The sequence below is a fragment of the Rhipicephalus sanguineus genome, chromosome 1 (genome assembly GCF_013339695.2).
Source record: "Rhipicephalus sanguineus isolate Rsan-2018 chromosome 1, BIME_Rsan_1.4, whole genome shotgun sequence".
Lineage (NCBI taxonomy): Eukaryota > Metazoa > Arthropoda > Arachnida > Ixodida > Ixodidae > Rhipicephalus > Rhipicephalus sanguineus.
The window spans coordinates 258,796,793-258,823,756 of NC_051176.1; the positions used below are offsets into that span (position 1 = coordinate 258,796,793).

The following is a 26,964-nucleotide window of genomic DNA, read 5'->3' on the forward strand; positions in this document are numbered from 1 at the left end:
TTACAAAAAAAAAATCTGTATGTAAGCATAAACATACATAACTAAACCAAACACCTAACAACAAAACAGAAGCCCATGACACACGCTAGGTGGGGACTCATGCGACCATCTGCAAGACATAAGTTTCCATCAAGTCTCACTATAATAAAATTGGTTTAACGAACTAATGGAAATTATGTAATTAATTGTGATTCACCTAAACATTCTCATAAATACCGCAGTGATCTCTGCTTAACAAGCTGCAGGGACCGGAGAGCCATGATCATGCATAGTGTGGTACACTGCCATGCTTCACAAGGGTATCAAGCACTCTGCCACAAGAAACACATGGTAGTGACCAAGTAAAGGATAGGTTCATTTGTCTCTGGTAACATACAACATTATACAAATGCTTGCGCAAGGAAGCAAATGCTCCCACACCAAGCCTGTTGTGCTGCCAGATCTGCTAATCACTGCATCAGGAACCACCATGCGGTAAGCACATTGCTCGTGTTAAGCACACAGCCAACCGACAGCTGTGTCACATTTTAAGCAGCAGCACACTGGTTTAAATGCACTATTTGTTCATATGTGGCATAACATATTTTCTGGGTTTTCTCTAGAACATAGAAAAAAAAAAAAAGATTCTTTCCTGTAACATTCCGTAACTTTCTTGCTGGAAGCTTTGCAATAGTGTAATACTTGCTAAGTTAGTTAACTAGCCAATTAAATGGAATAGATAAAATATCATGCCTTCCTCCATACCATAGCCGACTGCATGCTTTTGATTGTGTACTTAGATACTGCTAAAGGGGTACTGACACCTTTTTTCGAAGGCGAGTTTACTGTGCCATACAAATCTCCTTTATACAGAGACGGCTCTGAGCAAGTGTGAAGCTCAGAAAATGCTGATAAGGTATTTTATTTGACATCGACACTAGCTTGATGTCAGGCTACAGTACAAATTCTGTTGACGTCACGCAGCAGTCTGGCTAGTTGTGATGACGTTAGGTACCAAAACTTCTAAGATGGCCGCTTGTGCGTCATCAAAACTTCCAAAATGGCCACTTGTGCGTCACCAACGGAGCCACGTTGCCGTGCGGCCGTGGAAACGTCACTGTATATTGTGCGAGCACGTGACGAGAAGCTCATACCGTGTTGTGACGTCAGGGTACAGTAGGAACCGAAACTAGCTTTTAAAAACATACTGTAATTACTTTTTCAGGGCGAACTCGCGCTTAGCACTACCTTTTCTAGGCTCTTGAGGGCCTGAACTTTCATTTGACGCAAAAAAACGGCAACTGAAGATATCCGTGTCAGTAACCCTTGCTAAGACAAAATCTTAAAGCTCATCTAAACTTGGCTGGAACACCCTCCAGATTCTGTTGCACATACAGGATTTTTTTTAGACAATACAGATTTTTTATAAAAATGCTGTGACAGTCAGATTCCTCTTGTCTTCGCAAACGAACTCTATGCCGAGGCAGAAAAACTTTACTGCACCTAAAGTTGCATAGAAATGAGTAATTAACAAAAACTCGTTCATTAACTTTTTAATTATTAACTTGAGGACAGTTGTTTATATGAAAAAGTTGTAGGACTTGTCAATTTATGGCATAGACACAAGTAATTTGAAATATTAGTCATCGACATTCAAGGCCCCAATCCTGGCAAAATTGAAACTGAGTGCTCCAAGCGCACAGGAAATGCGGCAGCTGTGTTACATCAGACCGGAAGCTCACATGATGAACTTTGAAAAAAGGCACGTTGCCGCTGAATATGGTCTGGAAAAACGGCAATTCTTCTCAAACACGAGTGGACAGCTTATTCTTTGTGTTTGGTGTGCAGGGGCCTGATTGTCATAGCATTTTTATCAAATATCTGTATTGTCTTAAAAAAAAGAAACATCCTGTATTGGCCTCGACATTGAACAGAGTTAGCACCTAGCGGCGAGCAGACAAAACCTCGTAGTGTGGATGGCTTCTTGCGTCGTCTACTAGCCACACCGTGTTTGCATGTGTGCAAATGTCATGCACATCCTCATAAGGCAGCTTATTCCGTTGTGTTAGCACAATATCAAATGCTTGTATATATATGCCTAGACGATATACGCAAGCATTTCGCCTTCCGAGGCGTGTATGCACTCTAATAAGTGAGCGCATGCCCGTGTTGGTATGGCGCTAGGTGTAATAATTGTACCGTCTATTTGCCGAAATCATTTCAATGTGGGTGCCACTTTGTCGTTCAAGCACATCATATGGTGCATTTGGCGTCATCCCAAATGAAAGAAGTACTAAATGTCGAGGTGCGAATGCGGAATTTAAACGACACCATCTTGTGAAGTGCTGGTGATTTTGAAATCCTTGTGATACCACAAAGCATGAACTAGAGTCAGCAAAGGCCGGTTAGCAGTAAAAAAAGACCTCAAGCCACGCTTTTCTATAGCGGTACACGTATTTATGCAAACAGAAAAGCAGAGTGCACAAAGTTCTAATTCAACTAATTACGCAGAAATACAGGCTTTTTTTGTAGCCGCTAGAGCAAGATGTAAATACTTGGCTCAGTTGTGCAACACCATATTGTAGTATAGGCACAACACAAGCTAAACACGTACAAATAAAACAAGAAAAACTTCGAGCACAGTGCAAAACACGCCAGCGCCGCATTGATTGGCAGATTGCGCTTCTCTCACACGTAATAGGAACGTTAGGCAGGCTTCGTGGCAATGGAGAGTGTATATATCACCATTAGGTGTGCAGTCAATGCGTTTATTCGCCGACAATTGGCTCAAACCGCTCACAGCGAAGCGCCGCTGTGTACATTTGAATGCATGCCGCTGACCGCCTATCCATACTAACGCGGCGATGGTGCTGCCACCTGCAGCCCGATCTCACAGCGAATAGTAAATGTACATATGTAGTACATTTGTAGCCAGGAATGTGGTGTAACTATTCAACAAGGGGTAGTATGCGCTAACTATCGAGTAGAGATTTCAGTTTCCTGGAGTGCGCTGATGCTACCAACAAAGAAATAAATGCTATTCCATCGTAAGTGTTGTGTTAAAGGGAAGCTGAAGCACTTTTTAAAAAAGTTACTTTGGCATGGGTATTCAGTCTGACCCCTGCTGAATTCGAAAACCGATGTGATAGTTCTCAAAAATGAATGCAAATAGCATTTTGGCAAAAAACAGTGGCTGCAGCCGCAGGGCTTTTTGAGACGCTGAGCGAACGCGGTGACGTAATTTTCGGCAGGGTGCGTCGTCTGCAACAGCAGCACTGTTAAAGTGTGGCCTCCACGATTAGCTCCAGCAACGATGTAGACGGAGCTAGTCATGGAGGCCACAGTTGAAGCTACGAGGCGCTTGTTCACATTGCACGCGGCTGTTTGTCAGTATGGCAGATATTGTAATCTAGCAGCAGAACTTTCAGCGTCTCTGTACTTACTTGAGGCTTGGGTACATAAACAGTGCTCTTGCAGTTAGTTCGAATCAATGAGTGGCGAGAAACTTCCGTCGAAATGCAGCGCGACTCTGCCAAAGGTTCCGAAGATCACGTAGTGCGTTTCCACGCCCCTGCTTTCGGCGTGCTCGCATGGGCGTAGCAAGACAAGCTTTTCTTTCGCGTATTTTAAAGTTCCTGCTGCAACTACCATGCAAGAAATTACGACATCGTCGACAATAATGTCGGTCCTTGTTAACCCCAAAGTTTTACCGAATTTCGAAACCACCTCAGCTTCCCTTTGAGTGCTCACTATAGGCTTTTTATTTCTTGTTACCGAAGTGCACCAAAAAACAACAACAACAAAAAAAAACAGCTCTTTCGCATAACCCTACGATAGTTTGCGGCAGCAATACAAAGGAGCATTCTTAAACTAATATAAGTGAACACATTCACAACAGCTAACATGGTAGCAGCACATACAGATGCCTCACCTGGATTTCCTCGATGCAAGTATGCACGTTTGTACAGCGATCTGCTATTGATCAAAAACCAGCACTGCTTCAATGAGATGTGGTACCTGCTTCCACATGGAGCCAATAATCCCGAGTTATTAGTTACCAGCACATAACCTACCGAGTTCATGCCATCACTGCAGGGATGCTTGCTGTAGCATATACACACTTGTTGTGAGAATGCTAGAGCAGCAAGGTTTATTTGTGCCTGCACCACTCCTGCGCATGCACAGGTACAAGGAGTACATTGCTGGCCAACACAGTGATGGCGAGCTGCTTATGTTTCTGCAAGCAATGCGCAATCTGCGTTTCCGTGGTGTATTAGTGGTCTTTCTCGCACAAGGATGTGGCAGCGAATGACACTGCACCACATTTAGGTTTTTGCCTATTAAAAGCATGAAGTGCATGCTAATGGTGCTATGCCCCGTACTCTGCCACGATAGGTCATTCTTAATGTGACAGGATCGTCAGCCATTATTCGTACTAGCATTTTTGTCGGTCGCTACCGTCACCTTCAAGGACTTATGATCCTTACCTGTGCACGCTTCTTCGCACTAGCACCAAAGCAATGCCTCCTCTAACTATATGCCTGGAACATTGTTCTCTTTTCTATAGAGAGCCTCCTGCTGGAGCCGATTGCAGTGGCCACGCCTCCTGCGGCGTGTTGCGACCAGGCCCCATTGTAGAGTGCTGCTTAGTCACGTGACATGACGCTAGCAGCTGCTCAGAGGCAGCTGGAAAAGCTGTGTGTGTTTGCAAGGGAATGCCATGAGAGGTGCTAACCACTGTACCAAGAAGAGGAAAAAACAGGCGAGGAAAGGGCACCACTTTTGCGGCTCACGTTCCAGGCATCTTGTTATAGGAGGCGTTGGCCAAAGTCGAAATCATTGCCAGATTGGTCTTTGCATTTACCGAAAAGGACGCAGATCTCCTGTTACAGATTGTGGCGCTGACCGCACTGTGAGTTGAGGGGTGCAATTAATGTCGATGCGACAAAAGCTATTGCTGTACGCACTGACTGGTAGGCATAGGACAAGCCACTACAGTTTAAGCAGTCATTGTATACATCAGGCTCTATGTACACTTGGTCAGGGACTCATTGCAACTACATTTTAACAGTTAGTACCTTTATAACATGTAAACACTAACAAGGTTTTACTTATGTAGGCACTAAAGACTTCAAATGAATATAGTAAGAGGCACATGTAGTCACCAGCGCAAAAGTTACCTGGGCATGATGTGCTGAAATCCATGCCTGTACTCATGATCATAGGCAGGAATCAACAGCTGCTCTCGCTTGTACCTGCAAAAAGAGAAATGTTGATATTTCTCAAAGGATGCTCTCCTTGTATGGGGTGAACGAGCAGCAGGAAGCAGTCAGCAAGCAGAGACACTCAAGGTCTCAGAGAAAACAAGGTTGGGGTACCTCTCTCCCCATGAAAAAAAACGGTGGGTGCACAGCGGCACTCGGTATTGAACTCAGTACCTCTCGCATTGGAGACAGATGCACTACCAATTTACCACTGCTATATCCCTTTCAGTCACGGTGTGTACATTTGTACACATCAACTTCGGAGTCGCATCACGCATCGCATGTTCCTTCAAATGGCCTGAAACTTAGTGTGCACATTCGCGCAGGCTTCCTGAGTGGACAACTAGCGGTTATTTAACTTCATTATGTTGCTTATTGCTGCAAATGATCACTTTGCTAGAGACACTACCATGTTTGACGATCGTTCAACGTGCGACGCTCCAGGACCGACGTCAAGAGTATTTTTTGCTACGCTCGAAAAGCATACAGCTAAAAAACAAAGTGTGCATGCACTTTGGGCCTAATAGTTGATTCTTTTTATGCAAGGATTGAAGCTTACTGATTGCAGAATAATAAAATATTTAATTATACGCTAATTAACATTAATTACTGTAACTCACGCAAAACAACACATTCCTTCATTTTATTTCATGGAATGTAATACTGAGTGCCTTGGAATGATGTCATGCAAATTTGATGCATTTGCAGACAGTGCATCATAATTCGTGACTGAAAGGGATATACATACACTCACATAGCCTTGTACTTCACATTCTACATTCCCTGTACACCTGTACAGTCTTCTCCTTCCCTCTTATGTGCATTTTGTGATTCTTCCTTGTGCTTCCTCTTGTACATGTTTGCTCCCAGTATATACAGAGCGCGAGTATACAGGTGCTTACATATGACACATAATTATGTGTAGTTGTCACGCCGCACCTGCTGGTTATTGCAAAGTGTGTGCACACAATTGGCTTACAGTGTGCTTTCTACCTCTGCATCAGGAAAGGGATCAATATCGGGTGGCGGGGTGGCTCATTATTGCTTAATGGGAAGCCTGCTTTACCTTTTCTGCCGACTGGCCCAGTATTTCACAATTTCCGGGATTGGTCCACATTCTTTTTCTTTTTTTTTGGGGGGGGGGGGGGCACAAATGCATGAATTTTTCATATTAACTCGCAAACTAATGCTACGCATTAAAATATTCAATGTAATAAGCTTTGCCTTCACAGCATGGTACAAAAAAGTTGAACAGCGCAATCATAAAGGATAGGGAAATTACAGCTGCGATATTACGCCCAAGGAAAGCAAATAAAATAAGGTGTTTGATGACAGGTGTACCAGGGCCATAGGTCAGCAAACTCACTCATGAGTCGACTCACTCAGACTCAGGTGAAGCCGTGAGTCTGAGTGAGTCCGGGTGAGTAATACTTTGGTGAGCTTGAGTTTGAGTGAGTCCGACTGAGAAAAATTTTAGTGAGTCTGAGTCCTGGTGAGTCCGGTAGAGGTAAATTTTCATGAGTTTGAGTGAGCTCCACACTTCTTTGCTGACCTATGGTTCTATCTACACAACTTCAGCATTACTATCAGCCTTATGTCGGCTTACGTGTATACTCCCACCGACTCACACATACTTCAAAGCACTAGCGTTCATACGCCAGCTCAATATTTATTAATCAGAGGCGTGAGTTACATAGAAGGGGGGAGGGGTGCAGGTTGACCTCCCTCCGCAAACTCTTTCACAGGAAGTTCTTCATTAAAATATCTCATGTGAGTCACCACTTTCAATAAAATTGTCCTTACTGGATTGCAACCACTGATAACTCATAATTGAAAGTTCGAGATCAAAAGGCGCCAAACAGAGCACCAAATATGTGAGATATTGGCTGTAGAGAGCATTGACACCATGGTAAAATAATCCAATTATACGCTAACAGACTCATGATTCAACTCACTCAGAGTCACTCAGACTCAGATAGAGCCATGAGTCTGAGTGAGTACGAGTGAGTAATACTTTGGTGCGTTTGAGTCCGAGTGAGTACGGCTGAGAAAAATTTCAGTGAGTCTGAGCCCGAGTGAGTCCAGCTGAGGAAAGGTTTGGTGAGTCCGAGTCCAAGTGAGTCTGAGTGAGCTCTGCATTTTTTGCCGACCTATGACCAGGGCTAAACTAATGCATTCAGTTTTTTAATTCAGACAATGTAACGCTCACCTGCTGGCCTCAAGCTTGGTCAAGGCCACTGGAACAGGATCTCGAAAGTCTGGGAAAAAGACTATGAAGGACAGCGATTCCGGTGATTCTGTAAGCAGCCGCTGCAAGACCATACAGAAACATTGTACAAGTCAATCAATTTCATACAACAAGCAGGACAACACAAACTCCTTCCTTGCCATGAAGAAAAAAAGGGCCTTTTTTTCAAAGGCATTTTGTTGGATACTGGTTACAATTAAATTAGACACTACATATCAACACAAAGCTAAAAAAACAAACTTTCCAATTATGTAAATTATAAGCATATGTCAGCAGATAACATTTCGTGCAGTGTTAGTGCAACATTTAGTGAAAGCGGAACTATCTCTGCCAGTATTCATCTGAGAATACCACCTAAGGAAAGCTCATTCTTGAGCGGCAATGATGAGTGAATGCATTTCCGAAATGCGGTTCCTTAAATAAAGGTATCGTTTTTTTTTCTTTTACTGATCTCACATTACATTTGTGGTTTTATTATTATTATTATTATTATTATTATTATTATTATTATTATTATTATTATTATTATTATTACTATTATTATTATTATTATTATTATTATTATTATTATTATTATTATTATTATTATTATTATTATTATTATTATTCATTTCAAGTGACTGCAAAGTTGCCCCTTGCATTACATTCTCAGTTGCCTTACACTTCAGTACGGTATTATTCTTGCAACAATTTTTCGAACGCCTAATTTTTTTTTAGTTTTTCAACCTTTTCCACTTGCCCGTAGCTTTACTACTAGTAATTTATCAATGACATGGGCACTGCAAACAATGTCTACGATAAGTATAATAAGATCCTATTGTGCCTTGCAGCACTGTATGCTGGTGCGAAGGAAAGCTTACGAGCATGCCAAAAATGGTGACTTAATGAGCTGTAGTGTGGGGGGACTGAGCATGCGGTAAGGTGATCAAGTGTGTTGGCATCTCTTCAAGCCGGTTGTCGTTCCACATGGCTTGTATGACAACAGGCTTGAGTGTCAACAGGCTTGAGTGACAACAGGCTTGAGTGCTAACAGGACATGTGGAACGACAACTGCACCCGAGTGTACTAGTACAGGCCCCATCTTAGAGGTAATTTGGGGTGGATGCAGAGATTGGACAAGCCGAGACTGATGTGCGCTGTTGTTGGAGGTAGTGTAATCTAAAGTTTTAGAGGCATGTTCAAGCAAGAGGCGGCACGATACAGGGACCAATCGGAGCCTGGGGTGCCATGACAAGTCCTCTTGCTGGTAAAGTGCTCTGACAGCTTCCTCGCAGCGAGAGCACTCGTTGTAGCACCCAATGGTGGTGTCGTGTGATGTCTACGCTGCACAGCACAAGCAGTACATGTAAGATGTCTTGTGAGGTGTACCAGGTGCAAAGCGTTTAGAAGAGAGCTAGCAAATGCTGACAAGCATACATGTGGTCTGGGAGGAGACATGCATTGGTGAGTAAGTCAGAGTGGACTCTGTATGAGGCAAGTGATCAACATAGTGTTTGAAAAGATAGAAACTATAGTACACCTTAGCCGTCTCATACGACTGTATGATAAAATGAAACATTGAACAGATGACCACTGATTAAACATGATGAGTGGTTTTCAGCGCAACTCATCATGTTCAACGCAGTCCAACTCGCCCAAATGTCGGTTCTTCTGGACCACTGATTAAAGGGGCCCTCTAACACTCTTCAACCCCGCATTTTTTACTCGTGGATTGCGTAGACTGAAGTACGGAAAAACTAGTGCAGCAAGAACGGCAGCGATAGCAGCAGGCTGTATGAAATTATTATATTCAGAAAATTAAAAATACAAGAAAAAAAAATGCCTACCCTCAACTCAATTTTCGCGGGGTCACGTGACCACATTTCACTCTCTGCTGTGACGTCGGATGGAGCTCCAATGAAATGGGTTGAAAACTCTTACGTAGGGGAAGCTCGCACACCATTGTTGCCTGTTCAGTCGAATGTATTGATCACGCTGTTGCTATACACCTTTTCACAGGAGCACCCTCGCACCCATGCTCGCACCAGTGCGCTGCAGGGTTCGAGGGTATGTTTTCAGTGTTGCCATCGCGCTTTGGGCTGCGCATGTTGTATCTGTACGCTTGGTACGCTTGGATGTTGTTTGCGAATTAGGCCCTTCTTTGCGATAAAAAGCGATTGTCATGGCCGGAAATGGTGCGTATTCAAAGAACCGATCGTCTGGCCATCACTGTGTCGTGCATGGGTGCACGAACAATCAGCGGAAAAGGAACATTTTAGGCGTGTTTGTGTGCCCGCAGCACAGCACGCCGCGCGAGGATTGCAAGTGTGACATGTTCTCGCTGTATCACTTTCCGTCGTCGCCGGAATTGCAGAAGAAATGGGTGGCGTCGGTAAATCGGAAAAACTACCGTGCTTTGGGCTGCGCCAGTGCTGTGTGTGTGTTGCTTCGGTACGCGTTTGTGTGACTGTGTTATGCGCCTGTGTCCGATACGAAGTGACTACCATGGCAGAAAATTTACTGCATTCGCATAGCAAGTCATCTGGTCATCACTGTGTCGTGTACGGGTGAACGAACAAGCAGCGGAAGAGAAATATTTAAGGTGCAATCGTGTGTCCGCAGCGCATGTACGCCACGCGATGAGTGCAAGCGTGGCATGTTCGCGCTGCATCGTTTTCCTTCGTCGCCTGAATTGCGGCAGCAGTGGGTGGCTTCACTAAATAGTAAGAACTTGCGCGTGTCGCCCTGGTCACGCCTCTATTCCCGGTATTTCGTTGGCGGCAAGAAAAACGACGAGAACAACGTTCCCAAGCAGCATCCTAGATAGGAAAGAAAGGTACGCAAGCCACTGATGACTCACCTACTAACTCGTGAGAATGTTGCGGATTCACACTTCATATCGTCCATAACACAGCGGCCGACACGGCTGCAAACTCCGCCTTGCCCGGTTACGCATGTGCAGCCTGCGCGCGCCGTACTTCAGCGGACGGCCTAGCGGAAACCCACGCGCGATCGGCTTGCGACGGTGTCACATTCCCCTTCACCAGCACGACTTTTTCCTTCACATTGTGCGCCAGCGACTGACCCACACAGTCAAACTGCACGTAGCTGCGCGACTCCAGTGCCTCGTAGTTGCACACCTCGCGAAGACCCCACGCATTCGCCTCAGCGAGATATAAACAATGTTCGCTCGCGGTATTTCTGGCCACTCACAGGTCTCCTCGACCTAGTCTTCGACGTCGTCGGGGTGAATGTAGGTCAACTGTATCTGTGAAGAAGGATTGTGCGGTGTTTACAGTTTACAGCTGACAAACTTACGCGCCGCGAACGAGTATGCGCGGAGGTTTGAAACTGATGGATAATCCGTAGACATTTAGTACGCCAATAAAGGAAAGCGGTAGACAGCTGCAAGAACGCTCTAGTTACCGATTATTAACACTTCACGCCGTGATCGACCTGGTACTACGCTGGCTGCTACTGGTACCGACGACGAAGCACTGCCGTTCGCAGACGCGGAGCTAATTCTTGCGTCGCACGGGCAAATGCGCGCCGCTGAACGGTTCAGACAGCGACGAATAAGTCAATGGCAGCGACGATACCAAACAAAACAGCTTAAAGAAACGAAAAATCAGCAAACACAGGCTTTAGCAGGGACCTCACACCAACAGATAGCGTGCCGGTTCGAGTACGCGCAGCCCAAGATGGCGATTTCGCCAATCTTGCACGTTAGACGGCGCGCATTTCAATATGGCGCCTCCCTGGCGTGAGAACTTGAAAAGGTGTATAGCAACAAGCAGCGTGGTGCCTGACCACGCCGTTTTGTTTACACGGTCGAACAGCTGGGTGAGGCTGGTAGAAATGAGCTTCCCAGACTTGACAGAATCCGCCTCTTTCATTTCCCTGTGCTGCCCTCTGCCGTTTTGGTAGGGGTTTGGTAGGGGCCGGGACAATCGGTATTGCCAGAAGCAAAGCCTCCGAGATGATGAGACGTTTCGCGACTTTTCCGCCATGGGAGAGCGCATGCATGGGGGCGCCCTGAAAAAGGCGGAAAAAAAAAAAAGGCGCTTTTGCTTCGAAGCAAGGCTTTGCGCGTCGTTCCTTACAAAGACACTCCAAGGCACCAATCAAACTCCTCTGACTTGCATTCTACACCAGCGAGAGGTGCTGACGACGACCGTACGGCATCGCCGTCGCCGCCGGACGGTGATGCAGCTGGCTGGATACAGAGGCGAGATGGAAGCCGCTTTGTAGTGGTGGCTGTAGTGATCTTCGTTTTTGCGATGGCGTCTGTTTGAAGACCAATGAAAAGCTCGGAAAAGAAAAATTAAGCTCAGTAATAATCCAAATTTTAGTGCTACGCCACGATTGCTTCTAACGTTACATTCGTCCTTTGATAGGCTGCGCCAATCTTCGTCATTTCCGCCCACATAGTACTGGCGAGCGCCACTATGCGCCGATGCGGTCGGCAGCAATGTGGTGACTTTATTGCATGATTAAAATACTAAATTATAATTTGATATCGGTGCTTAGACCTATGCTAAAATTATCCCTAGCCATTGGACTACGCAAAACACACACAAAAAAAAAAAGGTGCTTCAAAAGTGTTGGAGGGCCCCTTTAAGACTGGGAAAGCAAAGACAAGTCTTCCAAGTCTTCTTCAGATTGCAGAGATATTTTTTGCTTGTTTATTGATAAAAACTAAAAAAAAAAAAGCAATACGTAGTGCTATATAGCTAAGAAGATTTTCCCATCCACGATATTAACCAATAGCTATGTGGCCTGCTAGCTGGTCTAATTGCTGTGTAGCTGATGACAACAATGCGAAGGAGAGAGTAAGTGATCATTTTGGTTTTTGACACTAGACTGTGAATTCCCTGTAGCATGCAGCTTAAAAATATTTCACTCACTTGTTCACACGAGCCTCAAATACAGATTGGCAATGCTTTTTAATATGTTCAAAAATTACTTCCGGGCCTCTTTAACTTTCATTTATACATTTATCAAATGCCACAAAAAAAGAGAGAAAAGAATGAAGACGAGAAAGAATAAAAAAGAACCATTAAATATGTCCCCAGGCCTACATTCAGCAAAAATAACATTATGCAATTTTTCAGAGATTTTGCAGCTGCAGCTGTCACACTGATTGTGCCACAAACCTCCAGGTGGTTCACAGTGGCCTCCATGAGTTCTTCTGAAAAAGGTGGGTTGACCTCAAAAGAGCCAGCAACAGGAAAAAACTTCAAGATGGACCTGAAAACAAACCAATGTACCAAAAGTTACCCCCGAGAACCTACTAAAGGTCACAATTTAGGAAAATCCACAACACCAAAGTGGACTTGCATGTAAAAATTACATTTTTTGGCTGCTATTTATTCGATCAAATAATTTTTCTACTCTGTAACGCTCGCAACACTCACCGTAATTCAATTACTTTTTCCAGTAATCAATTACATGACTCCCATTCTTTCACTGACACGAAGCTATAATAAGCAACACTGCTTTGCACACATGAATTTGGCGGTAACTGCAGCACAATACCCGCAGTAGTGCCATGAGCGGCCTCACAGCCGAGTATTTTCAGAGAGGCAAACCCAGCACTCCATACTTGTTTCCTCATCCCTATGCACAACCACATGTTGGCCAACTAACTGAACCAGCGCTAGTAGGGCTTGATAGCGATGGCCACTACATCTTTTCATTGGCTCTACTAGGAGTGCCTTCGCCGACAGGCTATAAGCCCTATATCAAATGTAAAGCATAGCGTTTCATAGAGGACCAAGACACAAGCATTGTGACAATGTACCACAATCTTGTGCATAAGCTGTTTGTATATTTTAAACACTGCCCTTCTCTTTAGCACAAACATCAAGTGAGTTTTCAGCGTCAATGCTTATGTTTTCAACAAAAAATTAAAGAACAACACAAAAAAAAAAAAAAGAAAAGCAGTTGTTAATGAATATTAAGAACTGTGTGAGGCACTGCAGAGGATGCAGTGAAAAAGCCAGGACAACTTGCTCTATTTAATGTATTTGTACAGTGTTAATAAAAGTTGGGAGGAAAGTAACATGTAAGTGATCGATTACATTAAAGCAATTCCTCAATTACTTTTTTTTCGAATAGGCAGCGCACAAAAGGGCAACAAATACGCACACATAAAAAGACGCAAACACAAGTGCTGTACTGCAACTGGTGATTTATTGTCGAAAGACCCAGCTTATGTTTGTGAACACGCACATGCGCTCTGATAGCAGTGGAAACTGCACAAATAACTGAATTGTGCGATTTCCTCGTGCTTTTCTGGTCCTCATCGTATCCACTGCTGTCAGAGCGCATGTGTGTGTTCACATACATAAGCCGGGTCTTTCGACAATAAATCACCAGTTGCAGCACAGCGCTTGTGTTTGCGTCTTTTTATGTGCGCGTATTTGTTGCCCTTTTGTGCGCTGCCTATTCGAAAATCATGGCTCACCAACTAGCCAATTAGTACATATTAAACCTCTATTACTTGTTTGGAGCAGTAATTGTGAACTATAAACAATTACAGTTTTGAAGGAAGTAATTGCGATAGAATACTCTGTTTCCTGTAATGCATAAGTCAGTATAAAATCCTATACCTTAAACTAAGGCTCGCAACCCGTTTTCTATAATGCAATAAACAACATCAGGGTTCATACATGTTTTCCTAAGTACAGAACCTTCCAGTGTACAAGTGGTACAGTCTATTTTTTCAAACTTTCTGCTGACGCAACTTGCACATTGGTGCAAGTTGATTAGGTTATTGTACAACAGGATGCAGTGTTCGTGGAAGTGGATACCATCTGGTATAGCTTGATCAAAGCTACAGGCTTGGTGCTCAATGTCTATGCAGGGCACAATGTGGCAGTAGCAGCAATGACTGCCTGTATGCTTTCAAGATGGCTAAACAGAAACTTCAGAAGCCATCTATAACAAAAAAGTATATAAACAAGAACCAAGTGGCACTATGCTAACTCTTACTGTTCTTCTGATTGCTACATGCAACAGTGACTGGTGCGCATGTGGTCTGGCATGCTGCACAAAGCCCACAGTGCTTCTATAGCAAAGTACACTAGCTGTTGTCAGTTGCAGTTAACTGGAAATTGGGGACAAAGCTACAGAACTTCTAGTTTCACTAAAAGACGAGATTTGCCCCCTGAAGATAAATATCTTTTTCTCCTCTGCAAAATACTGGTGCATATAAAAAACTGCATGATGCCAACCGGCAAGGTTCACGCTCATAATATCATCTGGGGTTTTACGTTCCAAAACCATAATATGATTATGAAGCACACCGTAGTGGCGGGGTATGGAAATTTCGACTGCCTGGGGTTGTTTAAAGGGCCCGTAAACAGGCTGCGACTTTTTTTTTTACACCCCCCAAACAAGCTCGCTAATTCGTACAGTAGACCGTGGCGATCACGTTTTCCGAATATTACAGAGCTGCACGCCGCGCAAACCCTTCATTTCCAAAAACAATTCCCACGCTTCTTTCCTACGCCTGACCAATCCTCCTTGTACGCGCAGTGACGCAAACTCGGCGATCGGCGAGTTTACGTAGCACTGAGCTCGTCGATTGGTCTAAACCAGGCCTCAACAAGTTAACGTCAGTTCCTGTTCCCACCCGCCGCTACGAAACTGCGCCTTGTTTCTTGGCCCTGCGGTGATGCGGTTTCGGCCACGCAGATAGCACCTGCACGAACTTGGCCTTCGACATGAGCAACACGTAGAGGAAGCATTGTTCACTTGTCGGCTGCAAATCGAGCGAGAGAGAGAAACCTCCGGTAGCTCGGACGGGTCGCGCTTGCTTGGTTTTCCCATTGCACGCGCGGCAAGCGGGGTTCTTTTCTCTCGCGCCCGTTGGTCGTCTTGGAAAGCAAGCACGCATTACTGCTGCATTGTGAACTGTCACAAAGGTTTAAAAATACCGAAGAGCCGAAAACTGCCTGTAAAGTTACGGAGCACGTGCGACAACGTAAACAATAAATAACCAGGGCCGCAGCAAGCGGAAGTGCATAGCGGCTGATCGAGCTCGTCGATAACGTGAATTGCTGACGTCCTGTTGCGTTGCCAGACTGGGTGGAGTCACGACGACGGGCTTCGCCTTCCCCTCCCTGTGGCTGAGAAGGGTGGCGAGGCCGCACGAAAATTTGAAACCAGCCAAAACGGATATTCTAACCTCTGTAACTTCCTTATTATAGCACGTACTCGCAAAATTCTTGCGGCAACATGTTCACATTGCAAAAGTGCACATATTTCTCTTCATTACAATTTCTGGACCTCGGGGTTGTTTACTGGCCCTTTAACATGCACCTAAATCTAAGTACCCGAGCCTCTAACACTTCACCTCCACTGAAATGTGACTGCTGCAGTGCAAGGTTCATGCTCAGCTTACACAATAGATGAGTATAATAGTAAATTTCCCAATAAATTTCTACCGAAGCAATGAATTCGAACTGCACTCTGTACTGCAACCAGGGTCGAGAAAATAGATGCTCCAGTGCAGGTCTCAGAACTTCAGCTTCCTGACTGGGAGTTGTTGCTATAGAGACACACAAGCACTGTATGCCAGGCTGAGTTGTCCATGTCGTCTGCCATTACCATGAAAACTCGCAACTAACGCGAGGCCACCGAGCAGGAAAAATGTAAAAGGGCAACTGAAGGAACTATATGTCACGCAAAGTTTTGGTACACTTTACAGATTTTTGCAGAGCAACCTTTCCTGCTCCATGCAGTGGCTGCTGCTCTGAATAAGCTCCGACTCTTATTAGAACATGCAGCTCCTGCCACGACTTGGTCATTGGAACAAACTTTCTCCAACTGCAACATTGAAATTCAACATAAAGTAAATCGCCTGTCAGAAAGTGCGGCTTTGGGTTACCGTGGAAAGGACACAATGGGCAACTCTTCCACTACTAATGAACGAAAGACACGTTTTGATTAGGAACAACCTAAATCCTTGCTGGGTCAATAAAGTGCAAAACGAGTGTGCCTCTTTTTGTCGTTTGCTTTTATTTTGAATTCGTAAATTCAATAACTTCTATTAGCCCCCTTCACTTTTTTTTACTTCTTTTTGCATTGATCACGGTATCATACAAGGAACACATTGTACTGCAGGATTTGGCCAATCAGAGGAATAAATTTCCTGATAGACAACGCAGCCGGGAAAGATGCTAACAACACGCTACAGCAGCTGCTGACATGTGAAGTGAAACAAAAGCCTGCACATAGAAAGGATTTGTGCCTAAGCTTTCAAATGTCGCAGTGCACTAATGCCCATATTCACAAACCAACCTTAACTTGGTGCTATAAGGCACCTTTTCATAGGGATTGGAAACATACAAGCATAAGGAAAAGTCACAGTGCGTTTCAACGACTCGCCTTATTCGGTATCAAGGCAGCCTTATGGAAGATGGCCTTGTCATCATAAGGGATGAGCATGGGAACGAGGTTATGAAGTTTCCCTGGCCTCATCGCTGGTTTATTAGCAAGCGAAAATAACTGCCTGCTCAAAGCAATAAGATGCAAACGCAGATATGCATGCCCATACCCGTTGCGGACAAGCTGCTAACCTGAAATTCCATGCATCTTATCTGGCCATGCGGTGTACTCCTTTTGTTAACATTTTACCGTTGTTATAGCAACCGGTGGTTTGTGGAGATGAGTTGCGAAAGTAGCACGTGGAGAGAGACGTGCCGGTCCATGAAGCGTTAATTTCTATAGTAATAGTAGCAATGGAGCCATTTTTTTTCCGGTATTTATGTGTTTTATCTCTATGCTTTGTATTTGAGCACGTAGAAATTTGCTTACCTATTAACGTTAAGTGGTTAGTCTTTTGCTAAGGCAGCAGAAAGGAAGAAAGTAAATTTACAGAAGAGAGAGCGCTGCTTAACGACTTGGTCAGGAAGCTTTGCAATGTGAAAGAAACTGAACGAAGAGATATGGCGTCGGTGACATACAAGAAGAGGAAGTGCAAGCAGGTTGAACAAATGGCGGCATGGGGAAACCACGATTGTTGGAGCTTGGTTCCAGGAAAAAGCATAAGAACTATTCGCTTTGAAAAGTGTTATCTGCTCAGGAACTTGCAGTCATTGCACTCTTCCATGGGATTTCCATGGTCCCCGAGTACACGCAATGTTAATTGCACGTATGGATGCATCTTGCGAACGTCAGCTTCTCTTAAAATTGTGACGAAATCAACCAGCTCTGAAAAGCTGCTAGTCTGGTCAGCCATTTTATGCTGCAAAGTGGCACCTTAAGGTACCTGCCGTGCTTAAAGTAATGTTCTTTTTTCACGGCGATAAGGTGAAGGAAAGGTCGATCTTGAGTATACAGTTTGTTTAGGAAATGTGTTAAGGCGCCGAAAACGTAAGGTGGGCAAAAGATATGTATAAGGTTGGTTTGTAATTACGGGCCTTACTCTGACATAACCTAGGAAACGTTAAAAGCAGTTTAACCTTCCAAAGCAACACAGGTACTAAAAGAGAGAGGCCACAGTGTGGCACGTTGGTCAACTAGCATTTTCTTACGTTTTTGGCAAATGTGAGTAGATCAACTATAGAAGGGCAAGAAGCCTGCATCACATACCCTCGTGATCCAAAGAAGCTGTCAGTGTCAGGAAATGCTGAGCAGTACTGCCTGAAGTAGCAGTTCAGAGGTGACGCAAAGCACTCAAAGGTCACCCCAAAATGCTTGTGCAAGCACTCCATGACCAGTGCAGGCAGTGAATTTTGAGTCCCATGACCTTCATTAGATGACAGTCCCAGATATGTCTGAAAGGAGAGAATTTTGCAATTACTACACACCAGAATTCATTCTGAAACAGCAACTACATTTTGAGTAGTAAAAAATAAAATAATTTCTTTTTTAACATAAGAGGAAGGATTGATAATTAAAGGTACGTCCTTGCACCATACATGAAGTTAATACATGAAGATACTACAACCGTATCTGACAGTCCACAAACAACAATTTCTATTATGTAGCTTCAGTAACTGATACAGTGAAAATGCATGCTTGGTTGTACTAATTAGGGTTGTCAGTTTTCAGGTGAAACCTGATTTTACCAGATTATTACACCCCAAACATGTTTTAGGAGAACTGGGTTAAGCGCAATTTCTCCCCGAATTCCAAACTCATGAAACTACTTTTTTTTAAGTCGCACGGAGTTTCCAGTGCACACATGCTAGCTACCCTGCCTCATGAAATAAAGTTGGATCCTCTTTGGTTAAGTAAACTCCAGAGACCTGTAGTTCACTTCACAAGCTGCATGCAGCACTGTGGATGCTACACAGCTCTCAACAAACCACCCAACAAGCACCTAGCTCTGGGTTAGGTGCTAACTTGGAGAGCACCTAACTCTTTGCTCTCATTATTACTTATTAATTTGCATAAATGTATTACTTGGAACTTTTGTAAATTTAACATGAAAAAAACCCAAATTTCGCAATGGTTACACAAAAAAAACCCGATTTCTCCCCCGATTATCATCTTGAGAAATAGCACCCGACTCTCGAATTTCAAAATAGTATGAATGAGTAGCTCTAGCTATAATGGGTGCTGAATTGCATGCTGGCAGCAAAATAACAATTTCCGGGGATTTACATGTCAAACCAAGGGTATGGCTAAAGGCATACCGTAGTGGGCCGCTCTGGATTAATTTAGCAGGGAACTCTGAATTAATATCAACAGAAAAACAACACAAAACAACTGCAAATTGAAGACATTCGGTGCATGCGAGACATAACTCCAGAAACGCGACCCTATCAGAAAATTTCAGATTTGTTAGAACAAAAATCAAAGTTGCACTTAGTTTTTCGATTCGTAGGTACGGAATACCAGATAATAGCACCAGAAAATTCTAACAAACTTCAGGCACTCATATTTCTGGCACAAGGCAGATTTATGCCCATACTATTACTTGCAGCAAAGCTATATTAATGGGCACGAATATACTGGAATAGAGGACAGCTACTGTTACATTATAACAAGGGTTCTCAAATTGGCGTTCGCGGAACCCAAGGGTTCTGTGAAGAGCATTTTAGGGTTCCGCGAGGGGCCGGAACAAATGCAACCTGTTCTCGTTTTACCCCCATTATCGCCTAATTTATTGATTTAGGCAAAAAAAATCTGCATCCCATTTTGCATTTGACGAAGCCATCGCACGCCGCATCTTCACATCCGGAGTCTGTGAGTAGCGAGAGATACACATGGCAGCGACACTAGCAGCACTGAAGATGCATAGTCATAGTACGCACCATGAAATCTGTGCAATTTCAAGACATGCAGTGACAGCATGCATAGAGCCCCGGTAATTCGTGCTTGTGAGTGCAGTTTGTGTAAGTAATTTCATTACTTACACAACCCTGATTTTTACACATAGCTTCACTGCACTTATTTCGTAAAAGGACAAACACAACAATAAAAACAATGACAACAAAAGCTCATTACAGCTGTGAGCAGTAGCATAAGTTCGTGCATGCATTTGTATGTGTGCGTGTATACAGGGTGTTTCAAGAAATGTGTCCAACCTTCTCAAAAAATTAGGAAAATGCGATATTTGCTCGGGGCTTTCAGAATTGATTTTTCTGTAGCGGCAGGAATCTTAAGGTAGTTAAGGATAACATTTAGGACAGTAATTAAGAAAGTTACATTAATTAACTTTTTAATTAGTGGAGTTAGGTGATTGTGTCAAATGGGAGAATTGAAGTTCTTCATGCGAGGAACTCATCCGAGCTTTGAGATTTCGAAAAAGCGTCCTCTAGTAATTGTTGTGGCGTAATGAAATTCAACCAAATGCAACTGCTTTCAACAGCGAAAGGCATCGAATTCAGTTGAATTTCATTACTTCGTAATGATTACTAGAGGCCACTTTTTCGAAATCTCAATGTTGGGATGCGTTTCTGGCATGAAGAACTTCAATTCCCCAATTTGACACAGTCACCTAACTCCACTAATTAAAAAGTTAATTAATTTAAATTTCTTAATTACTGTCTCAAGTCATGTCTCTAACCATCGTAAGATGCCTAGCGCTACAGAAAAAGTCATTCACTCATTTTGGACGTATCAGAAGAATATGGCAGCTGCATTCTTCCATGTTTCTGTTTAGGTTTCACCATCGAATTTGGTTGAATTTCATTACTTCGTAATTATTACTAGATGCCAGTTTTTCGAAATCTCAAAGTTGAGTTGGTTTTATGGCATGAACAACTTCAATCCTCCGATTTGACACAACCACCTAACTCCACTAATTAAAAAGTTAATTAATTTAACTCTTTTAATTACAGTTCCAAATAATTTCTTTAACCATCTTAAAATCCCTGCCACTACAGAAAAACCAATTCTGAAGGCAACAATCAAATATCGCATTTTCCTGATTTTTGGAGAAGGTTGGACACATTTCTTGAAACACCCTGTATATACACATGCAAAATCACAGCCACTGCTGTAGCCGGGGGGCAGCCACTGCCCCCCTCCCACCCCGGCTACAGCAGTGGCTGTGAAAACCACAATAAAATGAGTACAGCAACCCACCTGGTACCTCTTCAGCATGCACCAAACACGTGGAAGGAAGTTCTCAAATTTCCTGTCATCTGTGCAGTTCCACCTGTAAAGTTGCTCCTAGGGAAAGAATTGGAGAAAAACAGACAAAGGTGTAAAATAAAAGTAGTACAGGATACAATAATGCCTACTATTTATCCTCTTACCACCTGGGTTTCAACTTTTCTCTACATGCTCAATTATTCAGAATTACCCAAGTACTCGCAGCAGTGGTGTTGCCCTCACACTGTGTTGGCAATCTTTGAGGCCACAAGGCCACCTGTTCAACCCTGTTTTAGGCAACCAGGTGGTGGGAGGCAGAGCCCGTTTGTAAAGAGCGTACATAGTGTACTTATCTCACTGTAATACGAGCCTTTATGTAGGCTCTCTACCCGCTGGTGTTGTGCGCACACAGTTGCCATTTTTTGGTTCCTTACGCAGACATTTCAAAGCAATCAGTCGGAGCAGTGGGCAGCACTTCCACTGTCGCCTTCCATGGGAAGAACCCTGACTTCCGCAACACTAGTGCCATATATACAGTGGAACCTCGTTAATGCGTACCTGCCGGGAACGCCGCATAACTATGCACTAAACGGTAGTACGCATTAACCACCAAGTAAAAATTTGCATCTCCTCGCGTACGCCATCGCCGCCAGCAAAGAAATACAGTGCCACAGCAAATATTACCTAAAGTACCCGCTGCAAAGCCTTTTCTTTCTTTTTGCCAAACAGGAGAAAACATTCTGGTACTCTCGCACGACCGTCCGATAGTGCCAATAGCGCGCGGTGGCGACGCCAAGGAGCATTTCGGAACTATTACAGGGTCCGGAATACGCAGTGACCAGGGGCGCAGCCAGGGGGGGGATTGTGGGGTTCAAACCCCCCCTGAAATTTTTCAGTTTTGCTGGCGTATATATACACGCGCACATACAAATGCACGCACGAACATCCATAAAGTATGGTTGAACACCCCCCCCCCCCCCCCCGAACAAAATTTCTGGCTACGCCCCTGGCAGTGACCGACATGGCGACAGAACGGACAGTGTTGGCTTTCCACGATATATGTGTGTGCGTCTGTACCGCGATCTGCTACTGACTGAAAACTGACACAGTTCCAGTGAAACGCTGTACGGCTGCGTGGAGCCGATCGTCTCCTGGCTAGTTGCATGCAGCGTGTCGCCCTCTCGGCTCACGCCGTCACTGCTGGGCCGCCGGTCCGCTTGCTGTACCGCACGCGCGTATTTGTCGTGGGAGTGTTCTTCGTACCCACTTCGTTCCAGACCGTGCACAGATGCGGCGATGAGCACAGATGAGCTTGTTCGGTTAACGCGGCGATGACAAACTTCCCGCAAGTGATGCGCACTCCGTGACGCTCTAGCGGTCCTGGCAGCGGACGGAAGCGCGTTTGGGTGGTCGCCCAATAAAAGCATGCAGTATGGTTACAACAGCGCTACGCTTGCTGAACCGTACGCGTGCGTTTAGCGTGACAGCGTCTATGCAAAGAGGTTTCTCGTCGCCCGCGACTAGCAACGCTCTACTCCGCAACAGCGAGCTGCTTTCGTTTCTACAAAGTGGCACGCGCTTTAACACGGCCCCGCACAACGAGGCGGCAGAGATCGGCGGTCCAGCGCGTTCGGGTTGTCGCCTATTAAAAGCGTGCAGTAGGCTTAAAGCAGTGCTGCGCTGCACGCGTGCCCGAGCAGATACCTGAAGATACTTATTGTGATAAGGTTGTCGGCGATAAGTCATGCAGGCGCGTTCGTCGATGGCCGCCCCCTCACCTTCGTTCTTTCCCAATGCTTACCCGCAAAGGCGTCGCCGCAATCGCGCGGAAGTCGGAATCAGTGATCGACCGATCTACGCACTCCTCGAAAAGACGGAAAACCTTTGGCAGCACATTGTGCGTCGGGAAGTTCAGCGGCGCAGTAAAATTTTATGACACAAAACGTTATCACGGTACTCAGGGTACGCACTAACCGGTAGGCGTAGGGCGAAGCACTACGGCTTAAGAGGGTCAGCGAATGCATTAGGCTCTATGAGACTCGGTCGGGGATTCGTCGCAACTACGTTTTAACCGTTAGTACGCTTAAAGCGGGTACGTAATAACGAGGTTCGAGTGCGCACAAAATTTAGGTGCTTTAAAGAAGAGCAATGGCCAGAACACTACACAGGCTCAAGCATGTTTAATTTTTTATAAGCTCCGATCTATGACACCTTAGGTGTACAGATGTACTTTTCACATATTGACATAACGAAAGGTAGAGAGTCAGCTTAAAGCTTCTACAACAATGTAAACTCACGAGTTTCTGAAAGTACAGTGTGTTGATGCGCACAACTTCCCCTTTGTAGCGCAAAAGGGTGCTGTCCTTGTCAGTGAGCACTTCCACTGCTGGTAACCGAGGTGATGAGATGGCAAACTGGACTGGATAGCAGAACACTTTTTTGGGGTTTGCCACGTGCAATGGGCTTGTGATTTCTGCACAACACAAATTCAACACATAAATGCATTTGACGCCTCTCACAACTGTAAAGCTCACAAGTGTCATCGAATTAACCCTTTGAGGGTCGATTTTTTTCATGAAATGCGTCCCAAAAGTGTGTATTTTTTAATGCTGAATTAAATTATGCAGACGAATCTATTTAAGAAAGAAACTGACTAAAATTTTTTTGGGGTCACTGTAAAGTGACAAAATTTTTTTTTGTGTTGTTGCATGCCCATAGTTTTTACATGCGTAACAGCAAGATAAATTATAAAAAAAAAAACCTATACGATTGTTAAAAAATCATGTGCTGCAATTAACGTCTGTGTAGTTCACAGACATACAAAAATAAGTGCACAAAGTGACGTCAAGTGGAAACACGGAGGGAGAAAAGCCACTTTTTATCCAGTCAGCATCGCCTCACTGCACACGCTTTTTAACTTGTAAGTAACGCCTTGTATGACGGGCTGACATTTACTGAATCAGATTCTGATTCACCAGTCGCTAGACTTCACTAGATTCGTTAGACTCACTTTTGCAGCCGAGAAACCGGTGTGCACTTCCACAGCGTAAGCAAACTGTGCGGGTCAGCGCACTGAAGGAAATTGTGTGCTTGTGAGCGCGTCCGGAAAGCAAGAACAAGTCCAAAAATTATAATAATCATTCGTCTTATTGCCAATGAAACGGGAATGGTTTTTGCGAGTCCCAAAACAGGAAACGCAACCACAGCAGCATTGTCTGTGTCAGTCAGAGCCTGCACGGAAACAGGCATAATCACTTACCGGGGAGCAATAAACGAGACAGTAACAAATCTGTCACCTTTTGAAACATTCTAAACCAGAAAGCCATCAGTTTTGCGGGCTCAAAGAGCGGGAACCGACCGAAGGACGAAACCGAAACTAGCTGGCGCACCGCTGTAGAAGCGCATAAAAAAAGAAACCGAGAGGCATTGACGCTACAAAAAAATTCCATGTATTCCCGCAGTGTGGCAGCACATGACAAGCAAGAGAAATTATCGAAAAAGGCGCGCATTTTAAACATACAGGCAATGTCGTACATGTACGGCGTAAACCCTCAAAGAGTTAAAGTCCCATGTAGATTGGTTGTACCTATCAAATTTCAGTATGTGCTGCCTGAAACACTTTTCTAACATAAAAAGTTAAGCCTGTTAAAGTTAAACGAACTTCAAAGAGTTAAAACGAATTTCAATATAACACATTTCTCGATTTAACGAAGCATTTCAGTTTTTACAACTTCATGTCCACAGAACACCATGTATTTTTCACCTCATTATAATGCATGTCAATCTGTAATTTTAATGCAATGAAGTTTCACTGCTGCTGCAGAGGAAGACAGTGGCGATAAATTGAAAGAATAGGCATGATAGCTTCACTTGTCCCTTATTAGCACAGTGTGTTCGACCTGCATTTCCTTAGGCTTTATGCAAGACGCGTGACATACGGCCGTTGTGAAGAGGACTTCGTCAGCGCAGAATCAAGTCTAGGTCACCATATCTCAGGTTAAACAAATTTGATGTTTTTTCATGGCATTTATATATGCTTTTTATACTTCCATATTATTCAAACATTCTTCAGGCACCTCCTACGCAAAAAAGAAGCCTTTGGCAACAATACTTTGCATAAAAGGTTGACTTTTGATTTAAAGTTCATGCAAGCATCGAATCGGAAAGTGAAGGACCTAGCGATGTAGTCAACAGAGTGGATCCTGTTTGTAAATAATGTACGCAACAAACTTTAGCGATTCATCTCAGTGACATCAAACAGCATTGGTCTTTGCGTTGTTTGGAGACGTTCAAACAGCACACCTCTCAGTGTCTTGTACTGCTGGCACACCAGTGAATTTTAGTTCGTTCGTAGACTTCTTATCGTTTGCGCATTACGGTTTACCGGAGCTGTGTATGTGATGAGCAATGCTGGTAGGGTAACGCTTGATAACAAGCGGAGAAGAAGCTATGTCCATTCTACAGCGCACATCATGATCTTGAGCACTTTCTTTACGTTTTTTTTCTTAGAAAAAGAACACGCGGCTTACTTTCAGTGTGATCGCGAGCGAGCGCATGGGCACAGTTAGGTTCTTCTTGTTTGTTCTACTCGCCTCGCTGGTTGCGCGACATTTGCTGCTGCCGCCAAGGAAGCTGAAGACGAGAACTTTTCATCTGCTGGCACCTTGAGGAAACGACCGCTCCGACATCATCTGGATAGAGACGTTTATTCGTTTCTCTTCTCCCCCTCCTGTCACTGCACCCCTGCTTTTATTCCCTGTCTCCCCATTCAAACACTCTTACAGTCCAATCGGAAAGCAGGAGTAACTCTCTCCTTGTCTCCCGGTCGGCTGCCGCTGAAAACACCAGGCCCGGATTCCTCCTCGCCACCTCCTCGCAGGAACCACCGCCTCTCGCCCACTCGTCGATTCGCCGCCGCTGCTCAGCTCCCTTTCAACCCGGTTTCCGAAATGTTCGGCCTCATGCGTTGACGGGTCGTAGGAAAGCACCTCCGGGTACGTACTTGCCATGCTGTGCTGACGGGCCATCAATACAATTGGCCGTGCATCACTGCCGCCGCCTTTGGCTGTCACAGCGAAGGCGCAAGTGTACCTTCCGTCCCTGTAGCCCGGCTAGGCCACGGTCTCCCGTAAGGCACCATAATTGACCCCTTCGGGAGACGTGGGTCTTCGCGTCCTTTGTGACCAGCAGACAGTCGTCGTTCCACCATCCGGTACCACCGCCTCCGTGTTGGTGCAGGCACGCCGGCCGCGGGGCGGGTAACAATATGGAGGTATTCGGCGAACGTACGAAGTTCGACCCCAACACCTCCCCTCCAACTGTGTTGCACTGTATCTATGACATGCGACACACACACAACCGCATATTCACACATGTTCACTGACTCGACACGTGAGGCACCACTGTCACTCGTACCTCATTGACTCTGCCCAGCGCACGCGCTGACAAAGCATGTACCCCCCCTTAACTCGCTGTCCCTTTTATGCATCATCGTTAGGAGTCACCAACCGCGACATCGCGTCAGCATTAGCGTTTAGACACCCCTTTTTGTGTTCAATTTCCAGGTTATACTTCTGTAACGCCAACGCCCAGCGTGTCAGCCTCGCGCTCTGCGGAGTGGTTAGAGTCAGAAATTTGAGTGGGTTGTGATCGGTAATCACCTTGATTTTAGCGCCAAAAAGCCAAGCGTCCAACTTCCCCAGTGCCCAAATGATTGCATAAGCTTCCTTTTCTATGGTGGCCCATCGGGTCTGAGTCGGGCTAAGCTTCTTGCTCAGAAAAGCGATAGGGCGCTCCTTGCCCTCCAGATCCTGCTGTGCCAGGCACGCACCAACCGCGTAATCGGACGCATCTGTGGCGAGGATAAATTCTTTCCTCGGATCTGGGGCTTGCAACGCCGACGCCTGCACTAGACAGTTTTTCACCTTGTCAAAAGCT

General features: G+C 44.7%; 1 protein-coding gene across 1 annotated transcript in view; it reads right to left on the minus strand.

Moving 5' to 3' along the window:
* The window catches only part of LOC119378763 (mRNA (2'-O-methyladenosine-N(6)-)-methyltransferase), an 89,828-nt gene that overhangs the window by 21,897 nt on the left and 40,967 nt on the right, over window positions 1-26,964 (minus strand). The window contains exons 9-14 of the mRNA XM_037647796.2: window positions 23,325-23,500; window positions 21,019-21,105; window positions 18,073-18,257; window positions 12,627-12,720; window positions 7,453-7,553; window positions 5,160-5,234 (exon numbers count right to left, since the gene is read on the minus strand). Coding sequence (XP_037503724.1) covers window positions 5,160-5,234; window positions 7,453-7,553; window positions 12,627-12,720; window positions 18,073-18,257; window positions 21,019-21,105; window positions 23,325-23,500 — 718 coding nt within the window. The remainder of the gene's footprint in view (window positions 1-5,159; window positions 5,235-7,452; window positions 7,554-12,626; window positions 12,721-18,072; window positions 18,258-21,018; window positions 21,106-23,324; window positions 23,501-26,964) is intronic.